This window comes from Heterodontus francisci, chromosome 7 (genome assembly GCF_036365525.1).
Source record: "Heterodontus francisci isolate sHetFra1 chromosome 7, sHetFra1.hap1, whole genome shotgun sequence".
In the NCBI taxonomy this organism is placed as follows: Eukaryota; Metazoa; Chordata; class Chondrichthyes; order Heterodontiformes; family Heterodontidae; genus Heterodontus; species Heterodontus francisci.
This window is the reverse complement of record NC_090377.1, coordinates 79,756,747-79,773,474: the sequence shown is the minus strand read 5'-3', so window position 1 is coordinate 79,773,474 and position 16,728 is coordinate 79,756,747. Positions and strand designations below refer to the sequence as shown.

The 16,728-nt window shown below is 44.8% G+C and overlaps 1 protein-coding gene across 2 annotated transcripts in view; it reads right to left on the bottom strand.

The window, feature by feature from the left end:
• The window catches only part of pjvk (pejvakin), a 34,368-nt gene that overhangs the window by 15,395 nt on the left and 2,245 nt on the right, over nt 1-16,728 (bottom strand). For both annotated transcript variants that reach the window (XM_068034581.1, XM_068034582.1), the window contains exon 3: nt 2,654-2,795. In XM_068034581.1, coding sequence (XP_067890682.1) covers nt 2,654-2,795 — 142 coding nt within the window. The remainder of the gene's footprint in view (nt 1-2,653; nt 2,796-16,728) is intronic.

Here is a 16,728-nt window from a genome sequence, read left to right as displayed (position 1 = left end):
TCTGTGGATTCACACTGTATCAGGAGAGCAAATTCATGAAACTCAAGGGACGATTGTTATTTTGGTTATTGAGGTGAGACATTAGAGAAATCAGCAATAGGAAGATGAACCATTTCTCACACTGCTGTTGTCACAAGACAATTTAACCTGTGATGAACAATGTTTGTGCAACTTCTCCACCTGCTTGTAACATGTGTCTGAAGACAGGGCAGCCAAAAAAAGGCAGTGATCTCCAAATCAGGAGAATTTTATAGGATGAAGAAGATGGTACTTCAGAAGAGTCATGTAAAACAGAAAAGCAGAGTGGGACAGGAAGGGACAGAGAGAATAATGGTAGGTGGCCAAGACTAGTTTATCCATCTTGACTTTTTTTAAAAGCCTGCTGGAAAACCACAAATCTGCCCTAAGTTCGGAAACTACTGTTCCTGCTCCCAGCACCTGTCAGCTGTGAAACTCACATTGCAATTTTTTTTAAAAGCTGGTCTGGAAGAAGAAGCTAATGGGAAATTTCTCATCTCTGAAATTACCAGTCACGGACCTCAAAATGTTTTACGACAGACACTGGTGTCCATGTACGGACACATTGTCGACCCCTGCTCCAGGGTCATCTGACGCCATAATTGACGTCTCACCTCCCATCCCAGCGTGATTGGGGGGGGGGGGGGTGCGGGGGTGTTGCCTGCGCCTCCAATATGTAAAAGGCCGACTGTCGCATGATTACGGTAGGGCAGCCATCCACGTCACAATTGGGAATGGTGCCAATTTCCCTCCTGGTGGCGGGAAGACTAAATTCAGCCTCAGTGTGCTTACCGGGTTGTGATCCAGATTTTACACGTGAATGGACACCGACTGACATGAGAGTATCTGCGCTGGTGGAGTGTGCAGGGAATGATGTGACGGTGCACCCTCTGAGGTCTCTTCCTCCTTTCCAGAGGAGGTGGGCTGTCCCCGGTCACTGAAGCTGTCTGCTCTTGTCCTTGATTAGAGGGTAATGTGCATTCCATCATGTCCTTCACAGCACTCCTAGTGTGGAGCTCCGTGTGACTAGTGGCGGGCACATGAGCATTATGCCTTGGGTATATCAGATGCTCTCTTGTGCTCATCCATTAGGCCACCCATTCTCGCAGGGCTCCACTCCTGCCTCACCATCAGCTCTGGATCAGCCTGCATGCTGGCTTATAAGCTCCAGAGCCTCTTCCTCCATCAGCATCAGGATAGCCAGATAAGGGAGATCGCCACCAGTTTTGGCCCTGTCATATTGAGTGCAATCTTCTCCTGCAACGACATAAATGTCCATTGTTAGCACCTGCCAAAGACAAGAACAACACCCGTACTGCTGGCAGCCTGACTGTCCATTATGTTGGCACAAGAATGCCTCCAATATGTGGTCAATCAGTTGTGGCAGTGCAGGAGTCAACTCTGACAGACCGGGCCCTTCACAGAGAGGCTGACATGCCACTGACAGGCAATGCTGCTGCCTGGCCATTGCCTGTGGCTGGGTGGGCATGCCCTTTCTACAATCTCACATTCACACCTATCCACATGTAAGATTGTAAGGTAAGTAATGTGGCAAATCTCATGTGATCATTAACACTCTTACAGCCCTGCAGCCAGGTTCTAGGGACGACCCCACTGCCTCTGTGAGCTCCATCTAGGCTTGCTTCGTCTGGCATGCTGGAGTCCTCCACCTGTCCTGAGGGAAGAGGACCTTCCTCTTTGCCCGGGCAGCCTGCAGGAGAACCTGCAGGGAGGCATCAATGAACCAGGGAGCCACTCTGGATCATCCTTCAGTCATTCCTCGTGCTGCCTTGTTCTTCAGGGATTAAATGTGTATTGTCTTTGTGGATGAATTGGATTGATGAAGTCCTGGCAGTCCTTTAAATATGGCGCAATCACTTTCAGCGATGTGATCTCTCGCTGTCTGCACCACCTAAGTGGACGGCTCCTCCATCTCCTGGCAGTTAATTGGCTAGCCTGCCCGAGCAGCAACAGTTCCCGCTTCCTGTTTCTGGCCGTTCTGGAAAATTCAGTGGTATGTCTCTCAGAACATCCTAAAGCACTCCACATATAGTAAATGCCTTTGAAGTGCAGCCACTATTACTATATAAGCAAGATAACAGTTGAGAAAATGAGTAAACTGTGTCAAAGGCAGAGAATGTGAGAGATGTACAGAAGAAAGCACAAAGGAAAGAAGAACATTTTAGAAAGGAAGAGAAAGACAGTTTGAGACTAATGGAGAAAATGCAGGGGGAACAAAAAAGGAATTGTTCAATAGGTATAGAGAGAGGAGCAGGTTAAAGGAGAAACTTAAAGAGGGAGAGGGAAAAATTAGAGTGGGTGAAGCAAAGAAACTTGCAGAAAGACAAGCACATTTTTATGTTTGTGAGAAATGTCACAGGAGATGAACTGTATGTTGACTACTAATTGTATGTATCAGCCTCACAAATAGAAAAACAGACAATACTTGATCTTTAAATTTGCTTTTCGTTATTACATATTTGATCTGCCAACTAAAAGCAGTGTAAACAACAAAATGAAATTTAAATTTTGGGATATAACTGGAATTATTTAAAATGATTTAATTCTATGTAATTAAATTCTTGTTTCAACCACATCATTAACTATAATAGAACTGAAATATTTGGAGACTTGCCCTCATTGTTTTTCCTCTCATGCCTGCATGCACAGTGAGTGAACATTGCCGGGTTGTGCGGATGCTTTCCATGACAACACACAGCACAGCTTGCCGACTTTCTTTCATCTGACGAACAAGGCAATGCTCCACATCAATTTTTCTGAGGAGGTATTAAAACGTTAGTCAACTGACAAACAGACAAGGAGCTAGAAATCCAAAATCTTAGAATTTTACAGTGCAGATGAAGCCATTCAGCCCATCATGCCTGTGCTGGCTCTGACTTAGTCCCACTCCTTCACCCTTCCCTTAAATAAATGTCTATAATAAAATAATGAAAGATAAATGGTGTTCTACAATTCCACAATTACTTTATAAATAAATCTATATAATTTTACATTTTTTTCTTTTTCAAATGTTTATCCACTTGCCTTTTAAAAACGTTTATGGATTTGTTTCACCCTATTTCTAGTCAAGCATTCCATGTCTTGGCAACCCTCTGTGTAATAAAAATCCTCTAGCCACTTGCTTTGCTCTTTTGGTGATGATATTAAACTGATGCCCTCCAATTATTGGCTCACTGACAAGTGGAAATAGTTTCCCCCCTATTCATTTTATCAAAACTCTTCACCATTTTCAACAATTCTATCAGACTCCCTCTTAATCTTGTTTGTTCGGTTGAAAAGAACTTCAGTTTCTCCAGTCTCTCCTCATAACAGAAGCCTCTCATTCATGGTATCGTTCTAGTGAACCTTCATGAACTGATAGCCTTCACGAAATAGAGCACACTACTATAACTGATGCCTAACCAATGACTTGTTCAGGTTGGCATTACCTCTTTGCTTTTGTAACCACTGCCCTATCTATATAGCCAAGGATCCCAATCTCAGCTTTATCAAGCTTTTGATGAAGGATTTAAAAGTCCTTCTACTTTTATATCGGAATCCCTACATGTCATTTCTCATCTACTCCTTTTAATGTTTAATCATTTAGTGTCTATTTTGTCTCCTTATTCTTCTTTCCACAATGTATCACTTCACATTTGATCAGGCATGTATTTATTGATTGGCTACCGTGCTGAGGAGGAAGATGTGATGAAGAAGTGGCGGTTACTAACAAATATGAAGCTTTACTTCAGGAAGTGACAGATCAAGATCTTTGTGAGGAGGAAACGACAGAAAGGCATTCAGAAAGGTTGAAATAGAGCATGAAACAAGCAGTAACCGAGATGGTCCCCAAGAAAGAGAGGAGAAAACATCTAGAGTGGATGACTTATGAAATACCAGATATGATGAAGAAAAGGAGACAGAATAAGAACCATAAAGAAGAACATGGCGAAATAGAAAAGCAAACAAGAAAAGCATGTAGAGCGGCCAAGGAAAGTGGCATGAAGACCATTGCAAGGAAATATAAGAACTGGAGAAAAGGCACAATATAAGAGCAATGCATGAGAAAGTTGAAGCACAGACAGATAAGAAGAAAAGAATAACTACAAACAGCAGCTGTAGAGGAGCAAGGAAGGTGAACTTCCCTTCAAAAAGAAAGTGTAAAGAAATGATGGCGAAGTACATCAGATAGCTGTATGACGATGAATATAGAAGTGAACTGGTACCATCGGAGGGAAGAGAAGGACCAGAGATAATAGAGGCAGAAGTCAGTGCAGTGATCAAAACGATGAAAGCAAAGAAAGTACTTGGAATCAATGAGATACCAACAGAATGCCTGAACATCTGAATGATTGGAATACTGACAGACCTCTGCAACAAAATTTACAGAATAGGATTCAGATCTGAGGATCTTATGCAATCAGTGTTCATTAAGCTCCCAAAGAAACCAAAAGCCCTAGAGTGTTCAGAGCATAGGACAATAAGTCTCATGAACCATGTGATGAAAATGATTTTAATAATCATTTTGGAAAGAAATTACAAGCAGAGATAGATGATAGCCAGTCAGGATTCAGACCAAAGAAAGGACATCTTTAACTTGAAAGTAGTCATAGAGAAATTCAGCACTGAAACAGGCCCTTCAGCCCACCAAGTCTATGCTGACCAACAACCACCCATTTATACTAATCCTACATTAATCCCATATTCCCTATCACATCCCCACCATTCTCCTACCTACACTAGGGGCAATTTACAATGGCCAATTTACCTATCAACCTGCAAGTCTTTGGCTGTGGGAGGAAACTGGAGCACCCGGCAGAAACCCATGCGGTCACAGGGACAACTTGCAAACTCTGCACAGGCAGTAGCCAGAACCAAATCCGGGTCGCTGGAGCTGTGAGACTGCAGTGCTAACCACTGCACCACTGTGCCACCCTTGTCATGGAAAGATACATGGAAGCACAAAAACCTGTGTAGACTATGAGAAAGCATTTGAAAGAGTCTACCATCAGAAAATAATGGAGTGCTTAAACAAATTAGAAATTGATAATTCAAAATCTATATTGGAAGCAATCAGTGGTGATGAGACTTGCTAACGGCTTGTCAGACAGCTTCCCAATCAAAAGAGGAGTGTGTCAGGGATGTGTTATATCCCCCAAACTGTTCACCCTGTACACTGCGGCTATTTTCAGAGACATAGAAGATCTACTAGGTTGCAACATTGGTGGGTTGAACGTCAACAACTTGAGATACGCAGATGACACTGCACTGATTGCAGAGTCAGAAGAGGTACCACAGGAAATTGGGAACAAAGTGAATGCAAGGAGTGTGGAACATGGATTAAAAATGAAGAAAACCAAAACAATAGTGATAAGCAAAGACCAAACCCTGGAAGTGAAAATTGAAGTAAATGGACAAATCCTGGAACATGTGAAAGGGTTCACATACAGATAATCACAGGTGATGGGAGATGTGATTGTGAGATCCGAAGGAGAATTGAGATAGCCAAGACCAGCTTGGTCAGAATGAAGGACATGTTAACATCAAAGAAACTGAACATGAATCTTAGGAAAAGAATGCTGAGGTGCTACATTTTGTCATCTATGTTATATGCCTCTGAGACATGGGCAACAAACAAAGAGACTGATGATAAGGTGAATGCATTCGATGTGTGGACATATAGGAGAATGTTCCGCATATCCTACACAGATAGAAAGACTAATGAGGAAATGTTGGAAATGGCTGGAGAAAAGAGGAAATTAGTGCATAACATCAAAGTGAGAAAGATACAATATTTTCGTCACATTAGAGCAGAAGGTAGACAGAGACTTACTTAAGAAAGGATATAATTGCATTAGCAGTTCAGAGAAGGCTCACTCGACTGATTCCTGGGATGAAGGGGTTATCTTATGCAGAAAGGTTGAACAGGTTGGGCCTATATCCATTGGATTTTAGAAGAAAAAGAGGTTATCTTATTGAAACATTTAAGATTCTGAGGGGACTTGACAGGATGACTGCGAAGAGGATGTTTCCCCTTGTGGGGGAGTCTAGAACAAGGGGACACAGTTTAAAAATTAGGGGTCTCCCATTTAAGACTGAGGTGAGGAGAAATGTTTTCTCTCAGAGGGTCGTTAGTCTGTGGAATTCTCTTCCTCAGAGAGCAGTGGAGGCTGGGTCATTGATTATATTCAACGTTGAATTAGATTTTTGATCAACAAAGGAGTCAAGGATTATGGGGGCAGATAGGAAAGGGGAGTTGAGGCCACAATTAGATTAGCCATGATCTTATCGAATAGCGGAGCAGGCTCGAGGGGCTGAATGGCCTACTCCTGCTTCTAATTCTTGTGCTCTTGAGAGACGACTATGGGAAGGAAAGATAGATGGAAAACGTAGGAGAGGGAAGCAGAGGAGACAATGGATGATCGATGTAATTGACTGGATGCGGTTGACCTATGCTGAATGTGTAAGGGCAGCACAGATCAGACAGAGGTGGAGATCCATGGGAGTCAACCTTCTGGGAAGAAGATAACACCAACGAATGAATGAACTGTGCTGAAATCTGGTAACACATGGACAGAAATTTGATGACCTTGAGGCCTCCTGGGATCCTCTAGAATCTTGAATTTAATATTAGTTAGAGTCTTTTTCTCACTGAAAATGTTATATGCACTATTTAGTATTGATGCACATACTGGGCAAAAAAATTAGGCTCGTTAGTGTGTAAGATTTAAAATCTTACTTATAATTTGTTCTTGGAACAGACATTAAAAATTTGGACAAGGAGACACCTGATGTAGTGATATCAGGATGTTTTATTAATGCAAAAAAACTATACTTAACAAATCCTAGGCAGTTGATATCCAAGCACAGGTGGCCTTTACTCTCCACCGGCACTAGTGACACAGACTGCTCATGATTCCTCCTCTCTTGTCTCTCTCTCTTCTTTGAATCTGCATGCTGAAACTCTCCAGGTGGGTCCCTTTATCCTTCATGGCCAGTGGCTCTTTCCCTGCTCTGATGTACTTGTTGTGCTTTGACTGATTGATGCTTACATATTGTAACTTCGATTGGTTCTGCCATTTGTCTGTCAGTCCTTTCATTAATACATTTAACATGGTTACACAAGTGCATGCTTGGGCAAAACAAGGTGTCTTTGGTGCACAAGCAGTCCATTGTTGGTCTCTTTTAAGACAAACATTTGCCAGACTTGCTGACTTCTGCACCCATGATTATCACTTCAAGGTCCATTAGTTTGTACATCTCCTATGAGACATATCCTGCTTCTTTGTTACATTTCGGCCACCATCTGCTGCATAGTTTTGACATCTGTTCTTCCTCCCCCTTTATTTATTCATGTTGTCAGTCTGTCTGAGTGTGGTTTTGACTGACGTGAGCTACACAAGCAGTATTTTCCCAGCTTGCTATATCTAAAGTTAACTCTTCACCTATCAAAAGCTTCTACAAAACATGTTAAAATGTACATAAAATTCATAATACAAAAAGATATTAAAAAGCCAGTAAAAATGATAGAACGCACATTTCCTACAATTGTCAGATTTTGAGCTCCAAAATGGCATTCATGGCATATGAGCACACTTTTGGGGCAAATCGCACTGGAAACCATATTGATGAGGGTATTCATCTTTTGGGCCTCCTTATCTCGAGAGACAATGGATACGCGCCTGGAGGTGGTCAGTGGTTTGTGAAGCAGCGCCTGGAGTGGCTATAAAGGCCAATTCTGGAGTGACAGGCTCTTCCACAGGTGCTGCAGAGAAATTTGTTTGTTGGGGCTGTTGCACAGTTGGCTCTCCCCTTGCGCCTCTGTCTTTTAATGCACGTGGAATGAACAGCCGCTGTAGGAATGCAGAGCATGCAGATTATGATGTTAATCAGCAGTGCGCCATTTTGGCGTTGAATGCTCCAGCTAATGCTCTCTCTTAACCTTACACAGCTCAGCAGCTGGAAGGACCCCCACCCGCCCTCCCCGCTGTGGCGCTATTTACAGAGATCATCAACTACATACAGGTTAGCCGCTGGTTGATTTCTTCTGGCTGCTGCTATGATTCTAAAACTGTTTGGTGCTTTCTATAAACAAGAAATGCTGGAAATACTCAGCAAGTCTGGCAGCATCTGTGGAGAGAGAAGCAGAGTTAATGTTTCAGGTCAGTGACCCGTCTTCAGAACTCTGAAGACTTGGACAACATTCAGGTTTGGGCTGATAAGTATCAAGTAACATTCGCACCACACAAGTGCCAGGCAATGACCATCTCCAACAAGAGAGAATCTAACAATCTCCCCTTGACATTCAACGGCATTACCATCACTGAATCCCCCACCATCAATATCCTGGGGGTTACCGTTGACCAGAAACTAATTCAAAGGGACTAAAGCCAGTGGACTCATTGGGTGAGTCCCTGGTAGTGAACAGAAGAAATCACAGCCCTTTGTCCCAGTCATGGGGGTACTTGTAGTAGTATGCCCTGATCATTGTCTTTAGGGTCTGGTGGTACCATTCCATAGCCCCTTGAGGCTGTGGGTGGTAGGCTGAGAACTTTAGCTGGGTTATGCCCCGATTACCCATGACTTTTTGAAAGATCCCAGACATGAAATTCGTGCCCTGATCCGTCTGGATCTTAGCAGGCAGCCCATATCGGGTAAAGAATTGGGTTAGTCCCTCCACCACTACCATGGCAGAAATAGTTCTTAGGGCAAATGCCTCAATGAATCGGGTAGCCACATCCATAACGGTGAGAAGATACTGGTAGTCCCCTTTTGATTTCGGCAGGGGTCCAACACAATCCACCAGCACTCTATTGAAGGGTTCCCCAAAAGCCGGTATGGGAATTAGGGGTGCAGATTTTATTGCAGGTCGGGGCTTCTCCACAACCTGGCACATTTCCCGGGAGCATTTCGGCGATAGTGACGATAACTGTGTAAGATTTAAGGTAGTTATGGAAAAGGACAAAGATGGACCAGAAAGAAAGATACTGAATTGGGGGAAGGCCGATTTCAATATGATAAAACAGGATCTGGTCAAAGTGGACTGGGAGCATGAAAGTCTACATTAGACCAGTGGGAGTCATTCAAAAAGGAAATAGTGAGAGTTCAGATCCAACATGTTCCCATAAAGGTGAAGGATAGGACCAACAAGTCCAGGGAACCCTGGATGTCAAGGGATATAGAGGATTGAATAAGGAAAAAAAAGGCTTATGGCAGATTCAGAGGCCTGAAACAGCAGAGGCCCTAGAGGAGTACAGAAATTGTAGGGGGGTACTTAAAAAAGTAATTAGGAGAGTGAAGAGGGGGCATGTAAAAACACTGGCGGGCAAGATAAAGGAAAATCCCAAGACATTTTATAAGTATATTAAAGGCAAGAGGATAACCAGGGAAAGAGTAGGGCCCATTAGGGACCAAAGTGGCAATCTGTGGGTGGAGCCGGAGGATGTAGGTGAGGTTTTAAATGATTTTCATCTGTGTTCACTATGGAGAAAGACAATGCAGGTGTAGAGCTCAGGGAGGGGGATTGTGATATACTTGAACAAATTAGCATTGAAAGGGAGGAGGTATTAGTGGTTTTAGCGGGCTTAAATGTGGATAAATCCCAGGCCCACATGAGATGTATCCCAGGCTGTTATGTGAGGCAAGGGAGGAGATTGCAGGGGCTCTGACACAAATTGCCAAATCCTCTCTAGCCACAGGTGAGGTGCCAGAGGGCTGGAGGACAGCGAATGGGGTACCATTATTCAAAAAGGGTAGCAGGGATAAACCAGGTAATTACAGGCCAGTGAGTTTAACATCAGTGGTAGGGAAACTATTGGAAAAAATTCTGAGGGACAGGATTAACCTCCACTTGGAGAGACAGGGCCTTGATAAGCTCCTGCATGGGAGATTGGTCAAGAAGGTAAGAGCCCATGGGATCCAGGGCAATTTGGCAAATTGGATCCAAAATTGGCTTAGTGGCAGGAGGCAGGGGGTGATGGTCGAGGGTTTAGTTTAGTTTAGTTTAGAGATACAGCACTGAAACAGGCCCTTCGGCCCACCGAGTCTGTGCCGACCATCAATCACCCATTTATACTAATCCTACACTAATCCCATATTCCTACCACATCCCCACCTGTCCCTATATTTCCCTACCACCTACCTATACTAGGGGCAATTTATAATGGCCAACTTACCTACCAACCTGCAAGTCTTTTGGCTTGTGGGAGGAAACCGGAGCACCCGGAGGAAACCCATGCAGACACAGGGAGAACTTGCAAACTCCACACAGGCAGTACCCAGAATTGAACCCGGGTCGCTGGAGCTGTGAGGCTGCGGTGCAATTGACCAGTGGTGTACCACAGGGATCAGTGCTGGGACCCATGCTGTTTGCAGTAAACATTAATGATTTAGACGTGAATATAGGAGGTATGAACAATAGGTTGGCAGATGACACGAAAATTGGTGGTGTCGTAAATAGTGAGGAGCAAAGCCTTAGATTACGGGAGGATACAGATGGGCTGGTAAGATGGGCAGAGCAGTGGCAAATGGAATTTAATCCTGAGAAGTGTAAGGTGATGCATTTTGGGAGGACTAACAAGGCAAGGGAATATACAATGGATGGTAGGACCCTAGGAAGTACAGAGTGTATAAAACTCTAGTTAGGCCACAGTTGGAGTACTGTGGACAGTTCTGGTCGCCACACTATAGGAAGGATGCGATTGCAATGGTGGGGGGGCGGTGCAGAGGAGATTCACCAGGATGTTGCCTGGGCTGGAGCATTTCAGCTATGAAGAGAGACTGGATAGGCTGGGGTTGTTTTGCTCAGAGCAGAGAAGGATGAGGGGGGACCTGATTGAGGTATACAAAATTATGAGGGGCATAGATAGGGTAGATAGGACGAAACTTTTTCCCTTAGCGGAGGTGTCAATGACCGGGGGACATAGATTTAAGGTAAGGGGCAGGAGGTTTAGAGGGGATTTGAGGAAACATTTTTTCACCCAGAGGGTGGTTGGAATCTGGAACCCACTGCCTGAACCCTCACAACATTTAAGAAGTATTTAGATGAGCACTTGAAAGGCCATAGCATACAAGGCTACGGGCTAACTGCTGGAAATGGAATTAGAATACATAGGTGCTTGATGGCCAGCACGGACATGATGGGCCGACAGGCCTGTTTCTGTGCTGTATGACTCTATGACATGTGGCATGTTTTACAGAACTCCACCACATCGTTGTCGAGTTTTGGCCAGTCAAAACGTTGGGCTGGATTTTACGGCACCCCCCCCCCCCCCACCGCCCCCGCCGACATCTGGCGTAGTGGGGGAGGGGGGGACAGAGAGTGCCTCTGGCAGAGGCCTGCCATGGACCTTGATGCCGGGAAGGCCCGGCCTGATATTGCCGGTGGTGGCGAGGCCTCATGGTGGCACACCTCCCACCCCGCTGCTCAGCAAAAGAACCAAAATTTAAATATGTTAATTTATTAAAATAAATTAATTCATTACTTACCCGCTCCCACTGTCCATTCCGGGGTGATATTGGTGCCGGTGGCCAGCACTCCCTTGCCTTCAGATACTTGTCCAGGTATCTGAGGCGGTACACTGCTGGGGAGCAGGGGAGCAGGTAACTTTTTCAGAGCGGCGGAGGGGAGGTGAGGTCAAACTAATTTCATTGGTCTGGAGGGTAGCTGGAAGGGGTAAAGATTAAAATTGATGAACTTTGTGGAGGCAAGATTGGGAGCACAAGGTAAGTGTTTTGGGGGGGTTGTGGGAGAGGGCAAGTAATTACTTCTATGCTTATTGGGGGAGGGGTGGGAGAGGGTCAGGATCACTTTATTTCATTTTTCAGAATCATCACTCCTTTAAAAATTTAAATGGCAATGTAGGGCTTATAGCCCTTTGAAAATGGCGTCGGAATCTGCGCAGTGGCACCTGATGCCATTGCTGGGCCGGACCGCCCGCCCCTTCCATGTCATGGGGAGGGGGCGGGCCGCCCCAGCCATTTAAATGAGCTGCCGCGTTTAATATCCTGGCGACTCCGCGGCATGTGGTCTGCGCGGGCTTATGCCATTGTTCACATCTGCTGTCAAAATGAAAAATCCAGCCCGCTGTGTTACGCAGGCTTGGGTTTTTTGTATACTGACATGTCCAGCCATTGGAAGGTCGTGGGTTATTTTTAGTATTTCCTTATGGTACCTTGGCGGCACCACTATCTGTTGAACCACTGTCCATAAATCTGTGAGGATGTCTCCACTTCCTCATTATCACCTCATTCTTTAAATAGTAGCACTCTGGAACTCCCTCTGCTTCAGCTTCAGTTTGGGCAGTCTGTATTAACTTTTTTAATACTGGGTCGACTTGCTGAACCTCAACCAAGGAAGACCTGTTTAACCCATCCTCTCGGTCCTCTAACTTTCCAAAGAAGGTTTCAGATAACCAGACAGTAGGGTGATCTGTCTGCAGTGCCAGTTCAACCTCCTTTGATGAAGCTTGTTTGGCCATGGACCAGGTCACCACACAATCAGGAAATATGCCAGGGACCTTTTCCTGTAACTGCTCTGTCTCCCTGACCTCTTTCGGTCTCTCTAAAACCACCAGGGAAGCTACTACCTTTGCCCCCGCCAGATCATTACCCAGGAGCAGGTCAACCCCGCTCACAGGTAAACTAGGGACAATCCCCATGGTTACCGGTCCTGAAACAAGGTCGCACTCCATGTGCACCTGGTATAAAGGTATGGGCATATACTTTCCTCTGATATCATTCACTAGCACTCTAGCATTCAAAGCACTGTCTGGTGGAAAGGTCATGCCTTCTCCCAACAGAAAGGATTGGGTGGCCCCTGCATCCCTAAGTATGACTATGGGTTTGCTCGCCTCACTCAAGAGGTATGGGGACACTTTTCCTTGGGACACAAAATCCTGGTAACTTTCAGCGATTTTGTTAAGGTTTCCCACACTCACAGCGGTAGGTTTACTCGGTCTTACTGCTGCAGTTAAAGCTACAGGTTGGTCTGCTGTGCTTTCCATCAGAGACCCTTTTCCAACACTGGTCTAGTGTGCCCTGCTTAATCCTATGGGTTTTTCATGTAACTTCCAGCAGTCAGCTCAAAGATGACCTGCCTTGTTACAGTGGAAACACACAGGTTTTCGGGCATTGCTCCTGCTCTCAGCACCGTTCTTTTTGGAATAAGGTGGGCCCCCTGTGTGTCCAGCTTTCCCTTCTCACTCATAACTGTTCAAGCTCCTATCACCCTCCCACCTTTTATCCTTTTTAGGTTTTTGGGGGTGACTAGAGAAGTGTTTCCCTTGGGGTGAGGGCTTGTGGACAAGCATAAATTCAGCAGCCAGGATTGCAGCTTGCTTGGCTCTTGGAAACTTTTGTTCCTTTATGTGGGTTTTAATGGGAAGGGAGAGCAAGCTTTTGAACTCCTTAAGAAGGATCACCTCTCTGTGGGCTGTATCTTGAGTGCCTGTATCCTGGTCAAACGCAAACTGCTTAACTCTTTCAAACTCAAGGTAAGTTTGTTCAGGCTGCTTTCAGAGGTTTCAGAATTTTTGGCGGTACACCTCTGGTACTTGCTCATAAGCACCCAGGATGGCATTTTTAGTCATCTCATAGTCTGATGAACTCTCATCTGGCAACAGTGAATAAACCTCATGGGCTTTTCCTGTCAGTTTGCTTTGCAATAAGGTCATGCACATGGTCCTGAGCTAGGGGTAGCTCCCTCACTAGCCATGCCTTCATTGGGTGTATTGGGTCTTCCCCTAGTTAGTTCGAGCTACCTTAACTTCCTTTTCTCCTTCTCCTTCTGGAATGCTCTTTCTTTTCCCCTTTCCTCCCTTTCTTTTTCCCTTTCCTGGAACTCTCTCTGCTCTTTCTTTCTCTGGAATTCTAATTCTAATCTCCTCTGTTTTAGTTGTATCTTAGCTAACGTTACCCTGTCTGTTTCTGACTCCAAACCTGTTTCTGAGTCTTCAGGTTCAAGTGAAAAATGGTTGGCCACATGGTTTAGGATTTTGGGTTTCCTAGCTTTGGAACGGATAGTAATCCCTAACTGCCCAGCTATATTCCTCAACTCTTTAATAGATAGGGCATTTAACCTGTCCCAAGTTACTTAATTTGGGTGTAGGAAGGTACTGGCCTGGAATGTGGACATGTTTGTAATCTAGCAGCGAAAACCACAAGAAAACCTGTATTGAAGTTTTTTGAATTTTTGACAGGTTTCCCACTTCCAAATTTCTCATTTGTCTTTGGGTAATGATCATGGACTCAAGCCCCCAAATGTCTGTTATGATCAGGTCAAGAGGGGTCACAAGGCTCCCCTCTTTTCCTTCTCCTTGTTTGACCGCAACAGGGTTTAGTCTTCGTTAAAAACAATGGATGTACTCACCACTTCAGTGAGCGTTTTACCTTTTTCCTTTGTTGTGATTGTAAAAGAACCAATTGGATAGGTTTTCTTGAGTTTATACAAGAAAGAGAGTTTATTGTACTTAAAAAACTAAACTCGATCTAAATAAAATAATAAAACCACGCTAGACTTTCACTCACAAACGCACACGAGAATCACACACACACACAAATAAGAGTACAAAGTGATAAGAAATAATCTTGCTTTAGAGTCCAGAACAAGTAAAAAAATGTGGGGTCGGGTAATTCCGTTGTCTTCTGGGTGAAGTTGTGATCTTGAAGTCTTTGGCTGGTAGAAGTGCACTTTGTGGCTAGCCCACCTGGTTTAGGTTTTTCTTAGAGACAGAGTTGTAGGTGGCTTTCCTCCCCGGGGTCTCTGTCTGTAGCAATGATAGACTTGGGGATACCACAGTTGCAGACAGGTTTCAAACTTGCAATGTTTTTTGGAGAGAGACAGACAGACAGACAGACAGAGAGAGAGAGAGAGAGAGACAGAGAGAGACACACACACAGCCCTACTGGGGTCTTGTCTGGTTAGCAATCAAAGCTTGCCTGCTTCAAAATCTCAGGAGCTTGTCCTTTTGCAAACGACTGCTAGTTTTCCACAGATGGGGAGGTGGTCACAGTGATTGTCTAGGGTCCTCGTTTGCTGTTTAATTAGATTTGAGTCTAGGTATTTCAATCTCTCGAGTCTCTGTTTCAATGTTCAAACCCTGGAGGTATGACTCCACTGTTAATGTTCCGCCATTAGCAATGAAGCTGTTATCTGACTCCAAGTTCATGAGGCATTGCCCTGGATGCATTCGCGTTAGACATGCGTCTCCCATTTAATGTCCTGGAATGTGAGGTATTTCAATGCAAATTGTGGTGGCAATCTTGGCTGCAAGCTTTTTAAAAGTTTGTAAGATCCCAGCTCCTTTTAAAAGTTTAATGTAGGTTTCCAACCGATGAATTAGAAGGGTCACTTTAAACGTTAACTCTGCTTCTCTTTCCACAGATGCTGCCAGACCTGCTGAGTGATTCCAGCATTTCTTGTTTTTGTTTCAGATTTCCAGCACCCGCAGTATTTTGCTTTTAATTAAAAATCCTCCTTTGGTATGGCATGTTTTCTTGACAGTGTGAACAGATTTGGCCACCAATACCCTGCTAGAAAGGATGAGCTCCAAGTTCTGCACAAAGCCTAATGCCAATTGGTGCCAGACTCCTTTATGCTCCTCAACATTAGCCACAGGCTTTCTGGCAGGCTTCCCAAGCATTTCGCTATGCATACACATCAGTTTTCTTCTACAGGCTGCCCCAACAAAGTCCTCATCTGATTCCTCTGCAGCAGAATGTGTGCAGCCTCACTCTCCAGAAAGCTGGCATCTATGTTATCCTTGTCCCCTGCCCTGTCTGCACCCCATCCATGCCCAGTGTCTCACCACATGCAGACTCTGCCTCTAATCTATCCTCTAGGCCAGGTGTGGCACCAGTATCTGAGCTGGTGTCTGCAAGTGTGAAATCAAGTGATGGTGCTGTTTCTTCATCATTACTGTCTCCTTAGTGTTCCTCCACTGTTTGGCCAGGTTGCAGTTCTTGGGTATCTGAAAGGATACAGGCATAAGGATAATGTTGGGTGCAGGGTGGGTCAGACGTGGGGGGATAGTAAGAGGTGCATGCTTACAATATCTGCTGCTTGTAAATCAGAAGAGATTGTGGGATGAGGGAGAAGTTGGATGTGGGAAGGAGGATTTGATATGAGGATATCATCTGTAAGCCCCGGCAATGGTCACGGCCTCAGCAATGGGCATCCCAGTAATGACCAGAACTGTCTCCCCCATAGGGGTTAGGACATGCAGGGGCACCTGTATCCCTCTGCTTAACTCCTGCTGCCTCTGTTCATGTGCCACCTTGTCCTGTAAGAGAGAGGAAAGTGTGTCAGTGAGTGTCATGCAATCTGTTTAGCAGATGTGGCTGTCATGGTTGAACAGCTGAGAGTGTGAGCAAGCTGTGAGATCTGGATTTGAGGCTTGCAGCAGTGCTAAATGTGTGAGGGTGAGGTAAGACATATGAATGTTAGGTCTGAGTCATGATTTGTAGAAATTGTTAGTAGGTGAGTAATGGGGGTGGTGGTGATCTGTAGAGTGCCTGAGGCTAGTGGTGTAGTTGGTAGGCGATGGCATTTGACGATAAATTCACTGACCTTGATCACTTGTGTGAGATCATTGAACTTCTTGCAACACTTCAACAAGGTCCTCAGGGCTTGACTTTTGGCCTTGACCTCCTGGACTATCTGCTCCTGCTACCTTTTGTGCATGTGTCTGGAGGATCTCCTAGCCCCATGTG